We start from the raw sequence: 16,406 nt of genomic DNA, 5'->3' as shown, positions 1-16,406 counted from the left end.
AAAAGCAAGTATTGTTTGTATATTGCCCTTCATAGCTACATTTCATTTTCTGCAACACTGTGTGCAAGAGGAGCATTTTCACTGCAAAGACTTACCATGATCTGTACATACAAGCTGTAATTCAGAATGTCAGAACAACAGTGACACATGCAAGTAATTCTACAGGTTGATACTGAATGCTGAGGATTCAAGGACAATTTCATCATCATCCTTTCTACTAGTATATGTGAAAGTAATTTGAAGAAAGGACAATAGAACTATAGACTTTGACTATGTGCAGTGGCTTTACAATACATGTACATTATACTTGCATGGTACGTGATGTTCTTTCATCTCAATAGCTCATTGCAAAAGATTGTACTCAGGTCTAGAACATGTTGTAGTCAATTTCTAAAGCATTCTCAACCAGCTTTCTTTGTTTGGTCAAGGTCTACCCATATGAAATGCTCGCGGTTACTAACAGAGGACGAGTGAAGCTTCCCAAGGATGTTGACAGAACGAGACTCGAGGTATAGTTTGAGAAAAAACTCTTGAACAATGTAACACAGATTTCCTTTTTCGACTTTCAATGTATACAAACCAATGATGGAAAGAAAAATGACCATTTCTTGCACATGCACTAAAGAGAGCACAAAAGCAAAAAGTAGTATTTTTCATTTTATTTTTGAAAAGAAATGCTCCAGCTTGCGTAAAATACTTCACTGCTGACACATTTCTCTCACAAACAAGATGTGAAGCCATTTTCTTCAGTTAAATTTACAGTTTTAATAAGTTTTATTTTAGAATAATCAAATAGATGAACTCCGCAGGTTTTCTGTAGTGACGTTGTTGTTTCTTCTCTCCTGCTTTTTTTTCCACAGCGTCACCTGTCCCCCGAGTCATTCTTCGATTTCTTTGGCATGGAGATTCAAGAATTTGACAGACTTCCTCTTTGGAAGCGTAATGACATGAAGAAGAAGGCAGACCTCTTCTAAATGATGCCATAATGCCGAGTTTAACTCCTCTGTGATGTGCAGTATATGTGTTCTGATTAATCCTGTGTTTTATTTCTTTGCATTTAGCTTTTGCCTGACAACAGGACAGGTCATACCTTTCCGGGGACACAACACTGTACTTCCCATTAGTCTCTGTAGACTGTTGCATAAAAATAGAACACCTGAGAACACAAGAACTCAGCAAAGCTTTGGTAATACATACATGTTTTTTTGTGTTTCCCAAGTCTGCTCTGCATCCCCAAGAATTATGTTCATATTGGACAAGTCATCTGTATATAATTATTGTCCTTTGACCGTAAATGTAACAAGTAGTTTGACATTTATGTAGCTCAGTGAAAAGTATGGAGAGAGGGCAAACAGCAGTGTGTACTTTGAGAGTTTGCATCCTGTTTCAAGCCATCAGGTAGTGTTGACTTTTGTAGTATTTACCAATGAAGACAGTGTTTCCCTTCTGTTACCTTAAATAACCCCGTCTGGTAAAAATCAAGGTGTTTTTTTTTTTTTTTTTTACCTTGTTAAAATGCCCATATGGGACACAAGTGGGAGACATTTCATGAACACAGTAAACTGTCAATGTCATGGCTGAGCATTTCCATCTTAAAACTGCAGCATACCAGTGACAGCCTCCAAAGTAAATATTCCCAGAGTTTTGTATGCAACAAACGTCAAGAAGCAATCCTGACAAATTTCTGCTTCAGTTCAGTTCAATTTATGTGACGTCAGTTTACATATGCCATCTCAAGGCACTTCACTTCATAGGGTCAAGACCTTATGAAATTTATATGAAGAGATTCAACAAATCCAGTGTTTCTTTTGGATTCACTTTGAGTAAGAACTTTGCAACAATGGGGAGAACCAGCCTCAAGGATGGCAACCATCTGCCTCAACCAGTTAGGGTGAGGCTAAAGGGGAGAGAACAACAGACAAACAATGCATAAGAAAACAATAAACACTCTGTAGGTCAGTGAGTCCAGTAACTAAAGATCAGAAACATGTAGCTCCAGATCCCAAGACACCTGCAGAGAGGACAAAACAAACTACGAGAGAGAGAAGACACAAACATGCAATGATGGCATATATTTGTATGTTGAGTCAGACAGGTTAATAGAGCAGAGTGCATCATGGGAAGTCAGGCCTGCAGTCTAGACCTGAAGCAGCATAACTAAGGGTTGATTCATTGTTCTTCAGAATCAGCTTCTTGGTCAAACATGTAAAACCGGCAATATTACGACTGGCAGCCCAGAGTTTCATAATGTTTGAGTAGAGATGCAGGTGAGCTGATGTGCCCCAGCTGCAGCAAGCAGAGGAGAGTTGTTTCTAAGTCATTTTTATACACAAAGGACTTATTTTCAAAGGAAAAAGTTAGGAATTTGCAACAGAGATGCGTTTTTAGGGGTTAAATCCCCACCAGAGTGGGACGTTGATCTTCATTTAACTGAAAAATGCATTTTTGGTACGTTTTCACTCCACCGATGACATGATCATTGATCACTGTTTAGAGATGATTGTGCAAAACTGCGGTTTACATGACTGCATCTCTACACAAACAAACCTAAAAGCACAATTTCATCAGTGCGTTCATTTGTTTGCTTTCGGATAAATAAAGAATCACTGACAGAGTTTAAGATTTGATTACTGACGGTAAAGTCAAAGATGCTGGATCACTAATATGTCCCTTTTCTGAGTAATACTTGATGCATGCTGTCATGATTGTGTACATGAACTCCACATAAACTTTGCATCAACATGTTTCTAAGACAAGCTATTAAATGATTCACTGAAGGACTAATGCTATATTTTTATTCAACTGCTCCTTATTTTGTTGTCTCCTGGTTACACAAACAAGATCTTTGAGCATTTAAAGAAAAAAAATTGTATTTTTGTGTTCATGAATTATCACTGAAATGTGCTTTATTGTATTGTTGAAGAAATTCACACTTATTTTTGTTATATTTCCCGCAGATCCAGCTGTGGTAAACCTCCCTGTATATGCTACCTTGACATTGCTGTTACTGTCCCACCACCCTAAAGATTCCTAAATAAAATCTTTCACCTCTCACAAGCTGAATAAATACATGGATTTATTGACAGAATAAATGAAGAGCACATTTTTCTGCATTCATTTTCTCCCAGTCTGGAGCATCAGCTTGGAATCTGAACAACATTTTGCTTTCAAGTGCACTTCAAAGAGCCTGCCGCTGATGACAGACATCCTCCCTCTGGTTTCCTCTGCTCTGCGTGGTTTCTGCTCTCTCGGTACAGTTTGCATTTCTTTAGTGTGCAAATTTTTTTTCTATCTCTACCTGACTCTCCTGTCTTCCTGTGAAAATTAGAATGCTCAATGGGCACAGCTTAAAATAAACAGCTCTTGGGAGGAACGCAGCAAGAGATAACAGCTTCCATCATTGCTTCCACACTCACTACATGACTTCAAATAACATATTTCTAATTTCTGCATGGAGGAAGCTACCACTCATTAAAAATAAATGTAATAATCTTCATATTTTAATATATGTGAGTTCAGTTTGGGTAAGGTTTTGTACCAGAACGGTGCAAAGCTTCACAGCGTTTTCTTTGCATCTCGACACAAAGCAACACCTCATATTTTCACTCATAAAATCTGCTGCAGGTTTGAAGAAGAGCACATGACTCCCTGATGTCACCTGCTATTATCAGTCATAAATTCTCACTTGATGTGGTTCTGACATTTTAGTGCAAGCCGGTGGAAGCAGCCATTGGAAACTTTAGCCCAACAGATGGAGCTCTGGAGCCTGGAATCAAAACGCTTCTTTAAGACTACAGTCTGTTCAAAATAAAACCTGCCACACTTTAAATGAGCAGTAGATTTAAGAAATACTACTTTTAACTTGTATTTTTCTATCCATCATTAAAGAGTGATATTGGCAGTGTGAGAATAACCTTTATTTTGACCCCTTCCATTGTAGCACACTGTATGAGCTCCAATAACAAGATGAATGCCAGCAGATTTATAGTGAAATTTTAATCATTATAGTAAAATGTATTAGGTTCATCCTTTGCTTCTGTTATCCTCACATCTGTTAATCAATGTATTAACTGTTTGAAGTGCAGTTTTCAGCAATATGAAGCTGCAGTGAAACACTGTTAAGTGTAATAGACACATAAACTTGGAGGTTAAAGATGAAATGGCCTTTTATCAACAACATTTTCATTGGTCATTTTAATACTAAAGAACTTTCTGTGCTGCATGGCTTAACACTTCCACTCACACACTCCATAAAAAGTCAAATCAAGGTGTTGACTAGTTTGCAAGTTACCAGTTAAAGCCTATTGTTTTGATTAATGAGCTTGTCTTTTTTCAGTCATCTGAGGTCCTACTTAACAGTCTTGAGTGTTCATGTTGGGAAAAAATAAAGACTTTGGAATTCATTGTTGGTGCAAGAATTTGAAGATTGCAGCACCATAAAAAGCGCACTGCTACTTCCACTACCATCACCACCATCCCTATTAGTAATACAAACAATAAGCTTGATAATAACAATAATAATAATGTCACCAAGTCAAATCAAGTCACTGTTATTTATGTAGCACATTTTAAAAAAGCAAAGACTGACCAAAGGAGTCTCCAACAGGTAATAAAATGGGAATTATAAATTTACCTAGCAAATTGAAATGTTAAAGTTAAAACTCTATGGTATTACGGAGAATACAAGTATACCTGATTAAATTAAACATTAGGACTGAAACCCCACAATATTAGTTATTATACAAAGTTACCACCCTGAAATGCTATTTATCATGTAAATTTACTTAGGTAATCTAAACACTTTTGTTAAGACCTTACAGCATTGTAAAAAAACAAATTTACAATTAAGATTAAAACCCAACAATATCGCATATACTACAAATTTGTTGTGAAGGTTAAGACTTTACAATTAAAAATGTAGAAATTTAACTGAATAATTTAAATATTATGGTTCTGACAATACAAAAGCTTCTGTCTTTGCAGCTTGAAAGGAAAAACATCTCATTCTAACACATATACTACAAATTGGTTATTGAGGTTAAGACTCCACAATAAAATACTGTAGAAATTTACTTGAATACTTCACATATAGAATAGAATAGAATAGAATAGAATAGAATAGAATAGAATAGAATAGAATAGAATAGAATAGAATAGAATAGAAAAGCCAGTTCATTGTCATTCATAACATACACCAGTTGGTGCACATTTTAATAAAATTTCGGTGCATTTACTTGCCATCGGACTTGTTAAAAATAATTTAAAATATATATGTAAAATATCACAATATATACAATATATACAATGTAAACATTTTAAAGTAATATAGATTTAAAAAACAAGATAAAAGTGTTTTTTACTATAGTAAAGACCATAGAAAAGCTTCTCTCTTTGCAGCTTGAAATGAAAAACATCAGGCACAGTCTAATACATATTGATTTGCTACTTTGTTTCCATTTACTAGAATATTTATTATTCCATATTTCACACGTTTTAACACAACTCATCAGTTTAATGGCATTTGCTATGGTTCTATTATTTTTACTTTTAGCACATCACTCACAAAATATACAATACACTACAAATCGGTTATTAAAGTTTTGACCCTGCAATAAAATACTTTAGACATTTACCTGAATAATTTGCATATTATAGCTAAGACCGTACAAAAGCTTCTATCTTTTCAGCTTGGAATGAAAAACAGCTAAGGCACATTTTCACAATCTCAGAGTTGTGCCTGGAAGTTAGTTTTGGTCATGAGGGGCTCTTTAAAGCCCACCTAGCTTGAGGGAAAACACTGGAGTCCTCGGAGGCTTCCCATTGGTCGCTTAAAGCCACTGCCTCTGATGTGGGCGTGTTGCGACACCTGATTGGCCCGGGTGGCTGTCAGTCGCTGCTGCGCTCTCTCCTGACCCCGCCCCGCCTCTCCACAGTCTGGATGTCCGGCCCGAACGAGGATTTTGACGAAAACATCAACCGCAGACTGCGTACCGGAGCCGACCGTGGAGGGGGGGACGGAGCCACGACGGACGGAACCGATGGATCCAGCGGCGTGACAGCCTCGTCGATGGCGCTCGTAAAGTTGGATAACGGTGTTCGGCCTTAGATAGAGTCAGAATTAACGGCGATGACTGCGGTATCACTTGTTAGATAGAGACACAGAGAGGGGCCAAAGTGGACTCCCTCCCTCGGTAGATCCGATCCGCCCCATGGAGGCTGACGGGACCTTTGCAGAGAGCTCCAGGCCCCGAATGTCACCTGCGAAAGTCCCCGCCGGAGGACGAGGTTAAGTGGGGGGGAAACGACGCGCACATCTGTCCGCGACTTTATCCGACAACTTCTTGGAAAGGCTGCGGGGAGAAAGTTAGCAGGTGATCGTTAGCAGCAGGAGGAGAGATGACCATCAGAGATATCACCTAGGTAGAGGTTCAGCACCGCCTCAGGTAAACTCCGGACAGGTAAACTGCGCAGCTTCACGGACTTTCTGGTTTCATACAGAAATAAGAAAAACACACATCAGCAAGTTGACTGGCTGATTTTTATTTTTTAATTTTTTTGGACTTTTTTCCCCCCCTCTGTCATCAAGTGTCGCCTCTTTATTCCAACAACCATGTCATTCAAAGACAACGCCTGTCGGAAATTTCAAGCCAACATTTTCAACAAAAGTAAATGCCAGAACTGCTTTAAGCCGAGAGAATCACATTTGCTGAACGACGAGGACTTAAATCAGGTGAACCAATGTCTTTTTAAACCATGACTGTACTATATTTCCTTGCTGTGGTCTTGTATTTACACGCATACGAAATGAAAAGGGAAACCCAGCTGTCAGAGCGTTCGTGTCATGTGTCAATAAACCGTGAAGTGCAAAGGTCTGGTTAATTGGACATAATTAGTTTCCAGCCCAAGGGCTCATATTGACCTTAATTCATGCAGATACAGGCCCACATACAGCTCCTTGCCCTGCAGCACAGTAGTATTTACATTTTTTTCCAACACTAATAATGCCTCCATGTGGGATTTTCTCTTATTCATTACTACAGTGTTGTTTCACTAATGCACAAGTGACCTAACGGTGAAGTTCACCCCCTCATGTTGTGTGTCGGTGGATGTATTCCACTGTGTACACACTGTCCAGCAGGGAGTGCAGCTTAAGAGTGGTATCGTGGGGTCATGCTGAACTCTGCTGACCTAAATTGGGGCCATTCCCTGCTGCTAAGCTGTTTAATAGAACAGGTTAGGAATCACTTGCATCCAGGTTGCAAGTTTCTCCCAATGATAATGTTGTGACCAACAAGACTTCTAATGTTGTACTTGTCCAAAGAGCTTTAGGAGAAGATGACTGAATATCTCTCGACTGCCCCAGGTTAACATAGATAAAGAGAGGAAGTCCATGACATCACTTATCAGATACTTATAATGCAGTCTTGAGGTTCCTCCCTAGACAGTTTCACCTCCATTATCACTTTGAGTCATCCCTCACCTGGCAGTTTTACACCCATTTACACCTGGAAGCCTGTGAGACTTGGACTGCTAATGGGACCATTAGCCGTGTGGTTTTGGGGGTGAGAGTAAACACCTGTAATTCCACATCAGTCACTTTAAACTGCCTGGTTGTCTTCTACTGAAGCTCCTAGGATTACCATGACTAGAATGGCTGAAGATCTACGGTCTCCACGGTGACTAAACACTGTCAGGATGCTAATTGTCTTAACTTTTTCTTTCACCTCAGCGGACTGTCTGACCCACTGGCCCCCAGTGTTACCCTCTCACGACTAAAGTATCATTTACTGAAGACCTGGGTCAGGTTTACCATGTTGCTCACTGTTAAAAAGTCCTTCTACAAGTAGATGCAGAAGCCTGTGATTCTCATTCTGTGCATATTTTCAGCCAGAACTCATTCTGTCATTCCTTTTCGCCTCGCCTTAAAGGCCCACGCTGTCTCTGCAGTGTAGTCCTTTCATGATGCTAGGCAATAAGGGGTTGGGGGGCCATTGCGAAATGAACACACACGAACACACTCAAACGATTCCAGTTTAACCACTGAACCGGTGAAGGGTAAAAAATGACCTAGATTCATCTCGCTTATTCCTTCGTCTCAGGGGAGAACTTGCCATCCGGGCTGCCGTCAGGTCATGTGAGGAGAGATGGGCCGTTTTTCTAAACTGTGTTCAGTCTCAGTGTCTCTTTTCAACAGCAAGTCTCTCATCTTTCTCCACCCTCGCTGCCCTTTCCTTCAGTCACTTTATCAACTCACTCCATCTCTAAATATCTGGTTGCTTCTCTTGCAAGTCCGTTCAAACCCTTGGCAGTCCAAGGTTATGGTTGGGACTTATGAAAATTCCTGTTATGTCATTTTGTTTACAGAGTCACTCAGCTGAGAAATATGCTGCGCCTCATGCAGTCAAAGAGGATTTTATGATGGATTATTCTCGGCCTTACATAGGATGAAGTTATGACTGTAAATCAAACCCCTTGATAGAGAGACACGGAGGTGCCAGGTGACTGTAAATGCCACAGCTTTTTGACTTGATTCGCAGGCTACTGCTCTGGAGCGCAATCAAATTACGTAAGAGACTTGATTTGTTAAGCTCTTTAAGTGTAGGTAAGGTTTCGAGTGTAAACACCAAGTGAAATCTGTCCTCCTGTACACATAATAAGCATACAGCGGTTATGCCGGGGCTTTATTTTGGCTCGGCTAACAAGTGCTGACTACTAGAGTGGCTGCAGTTCAAGTATGTACCAGAACAATTTAAGAAAGACTGCCAGGTCAACTTGCATTTCTCAGTTTGAATTGCAAATCTGTAGCCACAAAAGCTCCCAAGATGTGCACTCGCTGCCTCTCTCTTCTGCTTCTCATCCACTGTTTTTCTTGCTAACTTCTGCCTCTTGCTTCCCCCTCCACCCACCAGTCCACGCACTTAGAGGATCAGAGGGAAAATCATGTGTGTTAGCCTTTCCTCCTCTTTTTTTTTTTTCCCCCAGGGCAGCATGGCGCTGTGGATTAAAGCCAACTGGAGAATGCAGCCTACAGTCAACTTCATGCAGCTAGTGGCTAATGCACACCTTCCTGCGATTTAACTAAAATGTGAATGTGTGCAGTGCCATCTGAAATTGTGTCCTCCAAAACTCGTAGCTTGCAGTCATATCTGCAGCGAGTTACAATGTGCATGACTGAACAGTTAATCAATATGTTTGTTTTTCTCCCACCAGGCAAAGCCTATATATGGAGGATGGTTGTTACTGGCACCCGAGGGAACAAATTTTGATAATCCCTTACACAGATCTCGGGTAAGTGGTTGCATAAGTGTTTACCTTTGCAGGACTGTGCTTGATTATGTTTAGAACAGAGTATAGCTTTGTTTCTTCACCTCTTGTTGTCTTCTGTCATGAAATTCCAGAAAATAAATGCTATTATTTAAAGGAACCAGTTTTTGACCCTTTGTTTTCAGCCTCAAGAGTTAATAAAAGGCAGTCTTGTGTAAACCAGCTTTGGGTATGAGATGGTTTACTGCATAAATTCTGTCAGGTAAATGGAAACAATTTCCACAACTATCCCTTTCTTTAATTTTTCTACGCATACCGCCATTCATTTGACATCTGGCAAAACAGGAGGTCTTGTTGTGGCTCCAGTAGCTACTTCATGGAATCAGCAGATTCCTGTGGGAGGCTGAGTCTTCTATCAGAAGAAGCCTCATTGTCAGGCAATAATGAGCCTAATATTGACTTTATTCCACGACCCATACCGCCCTAACATCACGTAATGGGAGCCCGTCTTTATCAGCTCCCAGATTATGCTGCGGTGCTGCATCCCAAAAGAGGACTGGGGGAGAATGTGGGGGAGGAGAGGGAAGGTCCCAGTTCTCACAGCCACGCTGATGGCTTCCATATGGGTTTTTGGTTAAAAAAGCACCTCTGGATGTACTAGCAACAGTCTGCTGCAGCTTTGACATCATCGCTGATACGTTGCGCCTATTCTTACCGTCAGCTTTCCGGCCGTGGAGGTATAATTGGTGGGTTGTATGTAGTGCTGAGGTGAGCAGATTGGTCAGGTTTCGACCGACCGACAAACAAATAGCAGAGGAAAAGGGCTGATGTGTTGGATGAGTCATGCTGTAGGACCACTTTAGTTGAACAAGTTGCGCGTCTGTGGTTCTGTTCTTGTGATACTGAGGTTAGGACGCTATAATTGATCTTCTGAAAGTCACACACGTCTCTTTTTTTTTCAGCCTCTGCACATAAGACTGCAGCGTCTCTTCTCTGCAGCCCTTTTGAGACCTTCCGGTGCCCCTTTTAGGTTACAGAGCAGCTCTCAATATTTCATGGATTGTGCTCAGTTGGAAATTTAACACTGAGACAAAACGGTGCATTAAGATAAGAAGAGGGGACAGTGGAGTGCAGATGAAGCCAACAAGGACGGAGATCAATGGAAACTGTTAGCATATCATTTGCACAAAAATCGACAGAATTACCATTCAAACGGAGAGATAAAATGACCCCATGTGTGTTCAATTTGAAGTGTTCTTTACCGAAACACGATATTCTGAGTTCCTTTAACCTCGTGCAGAATGACATGATGCTGTCAGTTCACAGTATTTATATCATGTCCATCCTGCAGGAGAGATGCAGTCACAGTTGTTGTTGTCAGAGGTGTAATCTTGTGTGGCCCTGTGAAAGTGTTTATAGTTGTTTTGCGATTATACCCGCATTCAAGCTGAGATTTCTTATCAGTTTTTTGCATGTAGGCATTCTTTCCTCACACAGACCTCATGCTGTTGATGCATGCTGATAAAATGTTGCCCGGCTTGTCTTATAACTCCAGAGCCTTTTGATGTGCTTACGCAGATAGTCTTCTGATGAACTCAGTTGCCGCTTCATGGCAACTGTTTGCCAAACGCTCGCTCTGGTGTATTTTGTATGCGTGTAGCGCTTCGGCCAAGTCTTCATAACCCGAAGTGCGTGTCAATTTCAAGACTTTAATTGGAACATTTACGAGTCTAGTTAAAACTTTCTGGCTTTACAAATGTAAAATCTCTCATACATCAAACAGTATTTGTTAAAATGGTGTGGCTAAAGCTGGCTAATGGATAAAAACTAACTGCTTTCAAACACATGATAAACATTTGCCCATTTTCTCATGTTGCTTATAAAAGGATGATTTGTTGTGCTGCGTAGATTGATACTGATATCTATTGTGTGTCCTTGTCTGTAATCCAAGAACTGCTCGTTTTATTCTTTTACAGAAATGGCAGAGAAGGTTCTTTATCCTCTACGAGCACGGCCTACTGCGCTACGCTCTGGACGAGATGGTGAGTTAAAGCTCGCTTTCCTTTAGCTTATGGCTAATGTTGGAAAGATGGCCTGTATTGGTTATTATCTGGTGGCATGTTTCATTCAAACAAATATAAAACTGTACTGTAGAACTGTATTGTAATGGCTTGCATTGCAAATTTACCACCATTGCATTGAATCTACACCATAACCTGATGTGTATCTACACATTGGAGCTATGAATCCTTCTTCGAAACAAAATGTACTATCTAATAGGCTGTAATTGTATCTGATGTGCTCATGATGCAACACAATTGTGCCATTGTAGGGAAATGTGGTTTTCTTGTTTTCATTTGGTTCCAACATCTTCCGTCTTTCCTGCGTTGCATTAATTTTAACGAACGTTTTTGTTCAACATCTGTCTGCTCGAACTCCAGCACAATTCACCCAATTTTAGTTGCGATTGTTTGAAGCATATAAAGAAACCAACACAGTGACACAGACACACCAGTGCATAAGTACAAATGCTCACAATGGCATATGTCTATGGCATAGGTTCTGTATAGATTTAACTAGTGTAAATCAAGCTTTATTTAGTACATTAGTATGACATTGCCACATCCTACTTCCCTTTCACACTTCTCTTGTTATAGAATTTGTGTTTTGATAGGTTTAACCCACTAAACTTATGCTCCAATTACTCTGTACAGTATATCATTGAAAGGGAAGTGGTTTTTCCCCTTTTTATACTTAGAAGTACTGAGTTTGCATTACCAGCGCCAACACATGAAGAGGAACACATCATAAAACAGGAACGTTTCTTCCAGAAAAAGTGATTTATTTTTTTTTGTGATAACCTAACTCAAATATAAGGGCGGCATTTTTCCAGTTAAGTTAATCCGAAGGCCTGACTCCTGTTTGGTCATGTACAGTAGCTCTACTTACTGTAGTATTTTACTATGTAATATTGTAATAATAATTCATAATTACAATATCCTGATGATTAAGTTGTATGTCATTTTGACAGCAGCAGAAATATCGATTTTATGCCTTTTTGTGTACAAAGAAGTTGCATAAAAACAAGGAAAAATAATTTTATTGATTAAAAAAACAACAAATTTACTGTAGATGCAGTTAAACTAGCATTCTGGCCTGATTCAAACATGCAGAGTAGAACAGGCTCGCTGCCAGTTGACCAGGAGTCACTTCAGTGTTAACACCGGGGCTTTTCTTTCATGCAACACTGTATTTAGTGAACATGTGAAACACTAAGCGAACTAGCGCAGTAGTGTCAAAAGGAATGAAGTGACACCACATGGTGTTGATACTAAAAGTCATGTGCCGAGCTGTGTGTGTTTGTCCAAGTGGCTTACACACTGCACACTTATTGTGCAAGAGCCCTGTGGCGACTTCCAAGAGAAAAACTGGAAAAACTGCTCAGTTCCAAGAGGACCAATACCTTTAAAGTTGGTATCAGACATCGATGTTAATATTAAAATGAAGATGAAGGCTGACTGTCTGTTGAGGTGATGTCTTTGTAGGCCACTTGTTCCAATACTATATAGGTTGTCAGTTTTATGTTCGCTGCAGCATGTAGGCACGCTGAATATTGATTGACCCAAAGCAGTGCTCCACTGCTTTTTTCTGAACGTGGGATGTGCTTTGAAATGAGGTGAAAGCAGAAGTAGTTGAAACAGCACTTGCTTTACTGCTTTTGATCTTTTCACACTGCATGTGGTATTCTCCGGTAGGGCAGAGAGATACAGCGAGGTTTTATGTAATAGTAGCAGCAGGAGCTGGAAGTACAGTTTTGTTTCCTTGTCTGTACCTTTCACAGCCACTGCATCCTCACTGTAGAAGTCTGCTAAGTTAAACGCTTTGCCTGCGTAGTTTATATGGGAGCAGGGGAAATTTTTGTGTTACCATGCTGGCCTTCTGCACACTGGAGCGAATAAATTCTATTTGTGAGATGTTGGTGGAGGATGATCACAGAAGAAAGATTGATGATGTGTTTACAGAAGACAAAAGAAAGAGGCGGATGTCCTCCTTCCATTCATTGTTCTTTCTGGATGTCACTCTTCATCTTTTCATCTCCTTTCTGAATGGAGGATCAAACACGGAGAGGGGGGTAGTGAGGATCTGGAGATGGAAATATCAAGTGACACTAAATATAGAGCCTCACTTGTCACACAAGACGCATTACAATAATCGTTGTGCTGAAAAAACAGCTACACAAACGCAGCTAATTGGCATACATATCTGGCATTAGTAGTGTTTCACATTCATTAGTATTCATATTACAGTTGCAGAACACTCAAAGTAGCCAAAATCGCATACAAGATCCGTTTAAAGCCGTATTGCGAGTGACATTGGGTCAAATTTAAAGGTTGCCAGCGTTCGCCAGCGTAACATTCATCCAGACCACATCAGAACCTCCATCTGAGAGCACTAGTTAGGGCTGTAGATGAGGAGGTGCCCCTCTGTTTTCCTCTCAAGCCTAGTTTTATGGCTCTTCTGTCTTGTGTTAACCAAACCCAGATGGGTTGTGGTTCCAACCTGCAGGATGTGGCGCGGCTCTGGGGGAAAGGAATGGGTTAGCAAAAGCCTAGTGGAGATCACAGCACTCGGGAGTCACTGATTTTGGGGTTGCCCACCTACAGTGAACACCCAACATGAGACACCGCCGCCATCATTTTATGCTACGAGCAGCGGCGGCTTTGATGAGCTGTTATGTGCATAAGACAAGTGGCAAAAAGTAGAAAATGTAGCTGCAGTCAGAGCAAGATGAAGAGAAAATGTGTTCTGTCACTGATTGGAAGGATGGAGAAGGATGGTGAATAGCTGAAAATGTTGGCCTGCGTAGAACATGTGCTGCCATGCAAATCTAATGTGTTAGCGCAGCTTTAGTGGACTCTTCTTGGCCTCAAAAGAAGGGAGTTGAACTATGTTGTGTCTAAGTTACTTCTCTGACTAATCATTGTGTCATTTATTATTAGCAAATATGGAGATAAGATAAAATTACTCCCAAAGTCCACGCTCAGCTCAGTCTTGGCCAAATGTACGAGCTAGATTTTTTCCAAGAGCAGCCTAACGCAGTTATGTCAGGGCAGCGTTGCCGAGGCAACATGTTTTGTTCCTTTGTCCGGCAACAGTTGACCGTGGTATGTGTGAACATGGGGCAGATTCTCTGTTTTGTGGAGCGCTCTAGCTGCCTCTGTCCTGACTGCAGCGATACAGGACAGAACGCTCTGGAAGCAAAAGCACAAATGTGTGGGCTGAGGTTGTCTCTAGGTTCAGTCATACGGTGAGCGAGCCTCTCTACAGTAGCTGTAGACAAAAAACATCAGACGCTGCATCAAAGCAATTGTGCAAGGCAGGATTGGACAGAGCTGCAGTTAATGCTGAGCTGCATATGTTCTGTATGAGTAAGTGTGTGAGTGAGTGAACGCACCTGGACTGAGGGTGCTTGACTGCAGAGGCCATGTCAGGAACAGGTGCTGCAAGATCTGAGAAACCTCAAACTGCTCCTCGTGGTCCTAATGCTAGTAAGAATTAAGAAGAAGAAGATGAAGGACAGTGACTAATGACACGGCTGTTAGTTAGTGGTTTGCCACACACACACAAAATCATTATCACCTCAGGGTGAGGGCAGGTATGTGGGTGAGAAGAACTCTCCAAAAAGCCACTTTGGTGACAAAAAGATCAACACTCACACTCTAATAACTGCTTCACTGTACAGTCTTAAATACCACACACAACACCCACCTCCCTCCGACCGAGCTTTGACCTAATTATATCCATTCTTACAGGGCTGCACAACCAATCGATTTCAAATCACAATTAGAAAAAAATGCAATTAGCAAATCACAAAGACTGCAGTTTAGGATCAACATTATGCAGTGTGTCTGGCTCAGAACCCAGAACCCAGAATTTTTGGCACGTGACTGTTGGTTACAGCTGAGTCACTGAAAGGTTCACGGTTGTGCCAAGGAGCAAAGAATTTTTAGTCTTCTTACAGAATCTGGTTAGAGCAAGTGATATGTTTTTGGCGAATCTTTAAAGGAGGAATGTGGAATAATTAGATTTTTATGAAATGTCGCCATTTTTAACTTAGATTTGAACCAAAAGTAACATTTGATAAGTTCAAGGGCTGTCCAAGTTGAAAATCCAAGTATTTTTCCTGTTTTTACAGTTTCTGGATCTGATAAATGGAGTAATTTTAGCAAATTAAAAAAACAATAACTTTCCTTTCAAACCTGCCGGTGAGTTTTGGGGTTCAGAGCGTTAATAATCTTTTATTATTGTTGAAGGTGTGCAATATGTCCTCCCTTTATTTGGAGGCCTTTTTGGGAAAAGACTGTGCTCTCATGCTGGTCAGTTAATGTATTTTAGCCCAGAGTGAACAAGACCACTATACCTGCAAATAAAGCGAGGCTACCTATTGAGTTGCTGTACACAAAAGGCCCATTCAGAGACGGTTGGATTGCATTTGCCTTTAGATTGCATTGACTGCAGTCGACTGTCCGTCTCACAGCCGTATCCCTTGTTATTCCAGCGAGAACATGATGTTCTCATGACGTTTCAGCTGTTGAAGTCATTCTCATTTCATCTTAGCTCAATTAATTTCCTGTGTTTACTGGAATTCAAATAGTGGACTTCTGCCCCATAGCACTTTCCAAAAAACTGGGAGAGTTTTGACAAACTTCCTTCCATTTCCCACACATTTGTGCATTCTTTTAACTTGAGACACACAGTGCTGCTGCCTCTTCTCCTGAATCTCTCAGACGTGAACATATACAACGTCAGCCTGTGTTTGCCCCTCAGACTTGTGAGACCTTTTGACATGCTGAAACATGCATAAACGCTCTCGCCTCTTCTACCCCTTTGAAACATGAAATTGAGGGCTATTTTTAACCCGTTTGGAAGAGCTTTTGTCTTGCGTTGGTTTGGGAATGAGGAGAGCTTTCTAGGGGATGGATGAGTGGGCAGGGCCTCTGAGCTGTGTTGTTGCCTCCAGGCGCTCTGTGCAGGGGAATAAGTGGAGGCTGACCACCCCACCCCATCGAATTAGGAATACTTACAGGGGTGCTCCACTCTTCCACTCACAGCAAAGCCATGGGAGTGGAGAAGGAAGCAAA

At 40.9% G+C, this 16,406-nt stretch overlaps 1 protein-coding gene and 1 long non-coding RNA gene across 7 annotated transcripts in view; both read left to right on the top strand.

Annotated features, from left to right (window-relative positions):
* The first annotated feature begins 422 nt into the window (after positions 1-422).
* LOC129347412 (uncharacterized) lies at positions 423-3,057 on the top strand. Its single transcript, XR_008599516.1, has 2 exons — positions 423-509; positions 861-3,057. It is a non-coding gene; the product is annotated as an uncharacterized LOC129347412 (long non-coding RNA).
* A 2,881-nt stretch (positions 3,058-5,938) lies between these two features.
* si:ch73-103b11.2 (protein outspread) overlaps positions 5,939-16,406 on the top strand; it is a 60,338-nt gene continuing 49,870 nt past the window's right edge. For 5 of the 6 annotated variants that reach the window (XR_004846456.2, XM_023298370.3, XM_035942959.2 and 2 more), the window contains exons 1-3: positions 5,940-6,730; positions 9,211-9,288; positions 11,241-11,306. Coding sequence is in view for 5 of the 6 variants with exons in the window: in XM_023298370.3 (XP_023154138.2) it covers positions 6,611-6,730; positions 9,211-9,288; positions 11,241-11,306 (264 nt within the window). In the remaining variant the exon portion in view is untranslated. Of the gene's footprint in view, positions 6,731-9,210; positions 9,289-11,240; positions 11,307-16,406 lie in introns of all 6 variants that reach the window. The other variant, XM_035942957.2, reaches the window with a different exon arrangement.

The sequence above is a fragment of the Amphiprion ocellaris genome, chromosome 18 (assembly GCF_022539595.1).
Source record: "Amphiprion ocellaris isolate individual 3 ecotype Okinawa chromosome 18, ASM2253959v1, whole genome shotgun sequence".
NCBI lineage: Eukaryota > Metazoa > Chordata > Actinopteri > Pomacentridae > Amphiprion > Amphiprion ocellaris.
This window is presented reverse-complemented; position numbering and strand designations above follow the sequence as displayed.